The 7,280-nt window shown below is 49.0% G+C and overlaps 1 protein-coding gene across 1 annotated transcript; it reads left to right on the top strand.

Moving 5' to 3' along the window:
• Window positions 1–274: 274 nt before the first annotated feature.
• Window positions 275–7,272, top strand: LARP4 (La ribonucleoprotein domain family, member 4; the record flags this gene model as incomplete). Its single annotated transcript, XM_009082270.1, has 9 exons — window positions 275–433; window positions 619–694; window positions 1,141–1,277; window positions 1,517–1,620; window positions 2,603–2,713; window positions 3,052–3,105; window positions 3,689–3,898; window positions 4,309–4,412; window positions 7,230–7,272. Coding segments are annotated over 9 exons (998 nt in total), but the record flags the coding sequence as incomplete, so codon positions are not given.
• Between the last annotated feature and the right edge of the window lie 8 nt (window positions 7,273–7,280).

Raw genomic sequence — 7,280 nt, 5'->3', positions numbered from 1 at the left:
TAGTAAATTTCAGGTGGGAAGGTTGGGGGTTAGGTCCTCAATTTCAGGATCTTTTCTCCCTGAGAGCCTGGTGCAGACCAGAACATCTTTGTGAAATTGGAGAGGTAAAAGTTCTTACCCAATGCAAAGTCTGAGAAACGTAGGCTTAGCTTCGAGCCTTTCAGTTCCAGCAGTTTTGGGTCTTTGTTTTAGTGCTGGTAGCCAAAATCTTTGAAATGGAATGTACCCTGAAGCTCACAGGAGCTCTCCTGCTGCTGGTGTGCCCCTTTGGCAGGTAACCTAGAGCTCCCAGAGGACAGCTGCAAGCAGTATGAAGTGATGTATTCCCCACCCTGCGAAGCCACGCGGAATGGCACCGCAGCGGATGAGGCATCTGCCAATGGCATTGTCCTGGCCACCGAAGACCTGGGATACCAAATCTATGAGGTGTCTGGTGAGTACTGCAGTGGAGCCACCAGAGGCTCCTGCAGCTCTGATGTGCCTGAGGAGGATCTCTGCCCTGGTCCATGGGATGCTCCAGGCCAGGCACAGCTCCTGCCTCGTCCCGCGCGGCGCGGCGTGTCCCTGCACTGTGCTGCTGTCCTGAGACTGATGGTCCATGTGTTTGTTCCCTTCCAGGTGACAACAGCTCCACTGTGTCCACAGAAGACATTAGAGAATGTTTGAGGAAACAACTTGAGTTCTGCTTCTCTCGGTAGGTGCATTAGCTCGCGTTGGTATCAGCTCTGAGTTCAAATCCTTGGCAAATAGTCTCTTTTTTTGGCTTGGTATGTGTCACCGTGGATCAGAACACAACCCAAGGCTGGTGCTGTGCTGTGGAATCCCTTGTGGCACCTTCTAGCTGTCTGTCCTGTCCTTGGGTCAGGGCTGAGTGTGACCTCTGTGCTTTGCAGTTGTAAGACAATTTCCCTGTGTGTGACCAGGAATCTCTTTGCAGATCCTTTTTGCTCAGGAACTTCCATGAAGTTTTTTTTTAATTGCCTTGCTCTGCTTTGTCCTGATCTGCTGATATTTGTTTAGGAGAGAAACTCTGAGTGTGTTTTGGCTGTGAACATTTAAGCCTCCATTTATCCTCTTGTTTTGAGTCTTCTGTAAGTGATGTTTAGGCTTTTCATTGAGTAATGATTTTTGTCTTTCTAGTGAGAACCTTTCAAAGGATCTTTACTTGATGTCTCAGATGGACAGTGATCAATTTGTTCCCATATGGACAATTGCCAACATGGAAGGGATTAAGAAGCTGACAACAGACATGGACCTTATTCTTGAAGTTTTGAGATGTAAGTCTGGGAGTTGGTGGCTGCAGCAGTAGAACAAATATTCCTTCCATGGCTCACAGAAGTGTTTCAGCCTCTGAGCTGGTTCTGCCTTGCTGTGCTGGTAACTGGGGACAGGAGAGTTGTGCAGAGATGGTCCAGTGGGAGGTTGTTCCACACTCCTGAGCTCTCATTCTGTGTTACAAGTTGAGTTGCAGAGCCTGAGATGTGCACAGTGTTCATCTGTGGTGTTTGAATTTCAGCTTCTCCTATGGTACAAGTGGATGAGAGAGGGGAGAAAGTCAGACCAAACCACAAGAGGTGTATCATCATTCTCCGTGAGATCCCTGAGACAACACCTATAGAGGTAAACAAAGAAAGGACAGGTTGATTTTTTTTTGGAATGTTTCTTCAGCAGAGCTTCAAACAGCACCAGGCAAAGGTCAGGTCATGTGTAATTGGATTAAACAAGGATATTTTGCTTGTAAACCACATCAGGAATTTTTTCTGCCTGGATGCCTTGTCAAAACAGCCAAAACAAAAACTTGTTGCCATTGTCCCTCCCCATTATTTACTACTACATTTAAACCTTCTTAAGTAAACTCTTTTTTTCCACCAGAGCTGAGCTAACTTGGCGTTTCTGGAAGGAAGTTTGAACTGGTTTCTTTTCAGATCCAAAAATAAATCAGTCCAGGGCATAGCTTGGAATTCAGGCTGAATTTTTGTCACAGCAGTAACTTTACTTGAAGTCAGAGAGTTGTTTTGGCAGCAAGAAATGTTACTAAACATTTCTCATTCATTGTGGCCCAGCGTGAGCTGAGCTCATTATGCCCAGAGGAGGGAGGATAATAAAATTCCTACTGATCCTTGGCGAACAGAATGATTTAGTTCTTTGTTTTTTTGGAGTTGTAACAGGGAGTGTTTGTCTAGCAGCATTTCTAATGAGTTCTTCTAATGCAAACACTGAGCAGCTGCTTGTCCCTCTCTTTACAATCTGATTATGGCAAAGCTGTCAGGGTGCCTTGACTTGGAAATGTTTCATGGAGTCATTCCTGTCTCCATGACTCTCCTGAGCTAAAGCCTCGTGTTTGCTGCATGTTTCATACAGATACCACCAGTTCTGCACCACTCTTGATTTTTCTTGCCTGCTGTGCTTTACCTGGGGAGCTGAGATTTGGGGGTTCACAAACAGGTCGAGGATAATTTGGGAGTGCTGACAAGGAAATGGAGGAACATCCCTGGTCTCAGGGGAGCAGCAGCTGAGGGCAGGGAGGGTAACTGTGTCACTTGGGTACTCCTGTGCAGCTCAGAGCCAAGTGCCCTGAACTGCCCAATTCTTCTCTCCCCAGGAGGTCAAGGCTCTGTTTAAAAACGAGAACTGCCCCAAAGTGATAAGCTGTGAGTTTGCTCACAACAACAACTGGTACGTTACATTCCAGTCCGACACCGACGCGCAGCAGGTGAGGCTGGCAGAGACATTCCTGGTGTGAGTCCTTCCCCTGCTCCAGGGAATTTTGCTTCCTGGAGCTAAGAGAAATGTTTATTTACTGAGCCCATGCTGTTGTTTTAAGAGATTACTGGCAAATTCTAGCTAATAAGGCTGAAGTTGAGAGGTGCTTGGGGTGTAATCTCTTGCCTCGGTGCTCTCTGGCCCTGGGCTGGAAGTGTTGGTGGGTTTAGCTGGGATCTCAGGGAAGCACATGGCTGCTCACTAGTGTGAAATCTTGTCCTGTCCTTTGGGAAGTTCAATGTTATCAGGATATTCTAATGTTGATTTTTTTTTTTTTTGTCTCTACAGGCGTTTAAATACTTAAGGGAAGAAGTGAAAACCTTTCAGGGCAAGCCAGTAATGGTGAGGCTGCTTCAGCTGAGCTTTCTCTTGCAGCTAACTGGTGTTGTTTCTGTTAGGATGGTGCTGTGCATTTTGGGGGTGGGACCAGGGAATTAGCAGTGGGGTAGGCCCCAGCACTTGCTTTGAGGGTTGGAAACGTGAATGAGGTCACTCTGCCAAGTCACAGTTACTCACAGCACTGTTTCCCAGGGGGGGTGGAACACATTCCTCACCTCTTCCCATCTCCACTTCCCCCAGAATCTGGGTCTGCAGAGCTCCAGAGAGGTTCTCCTGCCCCCCTGACTCTTAGTCAGCTGCTGCACAGGGCAGGCTGAAGGAAGCTGCTTGTGCTGCGAGAGGAACTGTCTCCACTGGAGTCAGGACAGTTCCTGCTGTAGAAAGCAGCTTTTCTCCTCAGCTTTACAGATCCTCCAGCTAGAGCAACACGTGTCCTTCCCCTTGGCCTGCTGTGGGAATGGGATCTGGATGGATTGTTATCATTCATAAGCACTAACCAACCTTCACATCCTGCTGGGACAGCTCAGTGGGCAGGAAGGGTTCCACTCTGCTGAGCTGACCCAGGCTGTGCTGTGCTGTCTTGCAGGCAAGGATCAAAGCCATCAACACGTTCTTTGCTAAGAATGGTTACCGGGTGGTGGACTCGGGCGTGTACCCCCAGCCCGTGCAGACCCAAGCACAGTTTGCCTCCCCCCTGTTTATGCAGCCTGTATATAGCCCTCAGCAGTACTCCATTTACAGCATCGTGCCTCAGACCTGGTCTCCCAATCCTGCACCTTACTTTGAGACACCACTGGTGAGTGGGAGCTGGTGGTCAGGGGGAGCAGCCAGCCCAGGGGGGTTAGTGGGTGTTCAGCACAGAACTCCTGGTCAGGTCTGTTGCCTGATACTCATGCCAAGGAGCTGCCAGAGCAGGACTGTCAGAAAGCTGCTGTCCTCACTCTCTGTTTCATAGAGTTTTGGTGTGCAATTCCCTTATCCAGTAGGCAGTGGTAGTGGAACAGCCTGTAGCTTTCCCAGGAACTCTGCTAAGGCAGATGCAGCCTGTTAACCTGTGAGGGTTTGGCTGGAGCTGTCAGTTCACCCCACAGTAGATGCTGCAGCTCGATGTGAAAGTACAGCCAGGAGTAAATGCTGAAGCTGATGGTAAATCTGCCAGGGGTTGTGTTTGTAGCTCAGCCACTGAGGCTGCTCTGTCTGTTTCAGGCCCCTTTTCCCAACGGAGGATTTGTGAATGGCTTTAACACACCAGGATCATACAAAACAAATGCTGCTTCCCTGAGTATAGGTCGCCCATTCCATAGGAATCGGTAAGAAAACTCTGTCCCTGGTTTGGCCCTGGAGTGCTGAGCTCCTCAGAGCTCCTGCTGTGTCACATGCAGCCCCTGATGGGACTAGGTGGTTTGGTTTGTTTATCAGATCTCTCTGATTGTTTTCCAACTTGATTATACAAATGAAATGCATTTCATGCAGCATTTTTAATGCAGCTTAAGATCTAAACTAATGGTTGCACGTGCTGGGAGAGCAAAGGTAATTCCTTCAAAAGCCTCAGAGGAATTTCTGCAGCCAAATAAATAACTTCCTCTTAAGGTAATACTTGTAATTATGTTTGTTAGACACAGATTATAAACTCCTGCAGCACTAGCATAAGCCTTTCCTGCTGGGCTCAGGCCTGCAGAGCTGTGGGGATCCTGCAGTGGGAGTTGCATGCCCTGAGTGCTGTGCTCCAACTGCTCCATGCTGAGTCCCTTCTGGAATTTATTTGCTTTCTCCCCATCTTTCCTGAGAGCTGTGAGAACTCTGCTCAGATGTAAACACTGGGGAGGAGGAAACACTTTGTATTGCTGGAGCAGCAGTGCTGTGTAAATACAACCCATGTGTGTGGGTGAGAATTGTTTGTGTGCAGCACAGGGCTGGGACCAGGGGAATTGCTTCTTGTGTTGTTGGAGGGATCAGTTGACAACTGGCAGTGCTGTGAGTGGGTTTGTGGTGCAGCTCAGGGCTGGGGCTCTTGGCAGAAGGTGAATTTAGGATTTGGTGTGTGGTGACTCAGCAGAGTCTTAGCACAGACTGTGAACTGGGAGTGTGACTCTGCTTGGAACATGGAGCAGCTGCTCCAGTTACAGCTGCTCAGCTCCCAGCTAGCTTCTTCATAAAGGCTTGGCTTCTTTGGCTTTTTTTTTTGGCCTTAAATTATGCCCAAACTTTGCAGCCTGTAAAGCTCTTACGTATGTTGATCCTCTCAGAAGTATCAATGCTGCAACTGTACAAGAACTGCGTGTAGCCAACTCTTAACCCCTGAGCCCATGTGCTCACTGCTGCCTTTAGATCACATCTCTGTGATCCTGAAGCTTGTAAAATTCTGGTGCTATGAAGGCTTTAATTTGTAGAACTTCAGTCACTGCAGCTGCAGCTTTAGGGTCGAGTGTGTGCAGGTCCTGCTGGTCTGTCTCAGCTGGGTTCTCCTTCCTGCCAGCCCTGCTCAGCCCTTGTGCTCGTGCAGAGTCTGGTTGGTGGTGGATCTCACACCCTGGCAGCAGGTGTGAGCTGTGCTGCAGCAGAATTCCAGTGCCCACAGGAGGGTTCAGTCCCAGGGTGGCACCACCTCGAGGCCTGGCCCAGTGATGATCAAGTATCGCGCTAAGAGAGAACAGGTCAGCGGTCGAGGTCTGGGCAGCTCCTGCACTCCCTGCTCTTCCTTCCCTCTGCTCTCACATCATCCCTCCTTCTCTCTGCCTTTTTTTGTCCTCCTTTGTTTTCCTCATCCTTTCTGCTTTGCTCTCCTGCCCAGACTAGACTGTGGCCGTCTCGATGACGGGTAAGATTATGAGATCTGAGGGCTGAGCAGTGACCTGAGGATGTGCCATTTTAAGAGCAAATTGAACAGAAGGGAAGAATTTAGGTAACTTTCCTCCATCTGTGGCCTTTGCTGATGGGAAACTTAACAGAAGGGAAGAATTTAGGTAACTTTGCTCCACCTGTGGCCTTTGCTGATGGGAAACTACAACTTTAAAGCTTAAAACTGGTTCTTGATGCCTCTCAAAGCTGCGAAGTGTGAATGAATCTCTGCTCAGCACATCTCTCAAGCTGCAGAAGGGAGAGAGATTCATCTAGTTTGGCTTTCTGTCCTGACCCATGAAACCTGATTTGGTTTGTTGTTCAGGCAGTTAATAGTTAAGTGTTGGATTTTTCTCTGTAGCTAAACATTTGTTTAAGCCACTCTTATTTATTTTGCTCTTGATTTGTTGCAACATCCTTGTGGGAAAGGGAGATTGGAGAATCAGACTTTGGCTGGCAATAAGTGTACAGAATCTTCCTTCTGCCCTTAAACTGAGATGTGCAGATTGACCAGAGGGGACAGAGAGTTTAAGGTCCTTGTCTTGCATCCTGAGACTGTTGATGCTGCCTGGAAAAATGTAGTGGGGGGCAGAAGTGGAAGATAGTCCAAGGCACCCGAAAGCTGCTCCAGAGAACTGTTCCACATTGTGCTGGATCAGAGTTTTTCTAGGGAGTTCTACATTTCAGCCCCTGAGCCTGGACTTGCAGCCGTCCTGAGCGTGCAGAGCTGTGCTGTGCTCAAAGGAGCTGCAGCTTTAGTGCTGAGTAATGGATAACTGGGTGAAACGTTGGGGGATTGGGAACTGCAGAGTCAGTGCTGTGGGAATGGAGCAGTGAGACTGAGCCTGGCTCTGCTGGGGGTGGCCTCATTCCCCTGCTCTCTGCTCCTCCTGACCTGTCCTGGGTCACGGTGGTTGCTTGTGGCCACATCACTCTGTTCCTTATTTCTCCACATCCCTCTCCAATGCTGCAGGCCCAGACAAAGGAAAAGTTCCTCTTTGGGTGATTCTGTCCCTCCTTGCCACCCCTAGCTTTGGGGGTTCTTTGAGTTGGTTGAGGTTTTGGGTTGGGTTTTGTCACACTTTAGTATCTGTTGGGCAGCAGTTGTGATGTTTTCTGCACGCGCCAACACTCGAGAGCAGTTTGGGAACTGTAACGGAAGGACTAGACGAACAGGGAAGACAAATATTCTCGTTCCTGGTGGCTGTGGGTAGGAAGGATCTCTGGGCTCTGCTCCTTGTTGAGCTGCTGGAGCTGTGTGTGGTCCCTGAGCCTCGCTCTGCCCGCAGGGTGAAGCCTCATTTCCGCTCGTCCGGCAGCTCGGAGCAGCCCGCGGAGGG

The sequence above is a fragment of the Acanthisitta chloris genome, unplaced genomic scaffold (assembly GCF_000695815.1).
Source record: "Acanthisitta chloris isolate BGI_N310 unplaced genomic scaffold, ASM69581v1 scaffold39009, whole genome shotgun sequence".
In the NCBI taxonomy this organism is placed as follows: Eukaryota; Metazoa; Chordata; class Aves; order Passeriformes; family Acanthisittidae; genus Acanthisitta; species Acanthisitta chloris.
Note: the sequence above shows the minus strand (reverse complement) of the source record. Positions and strands in the feature narration are given on the sequence as shown.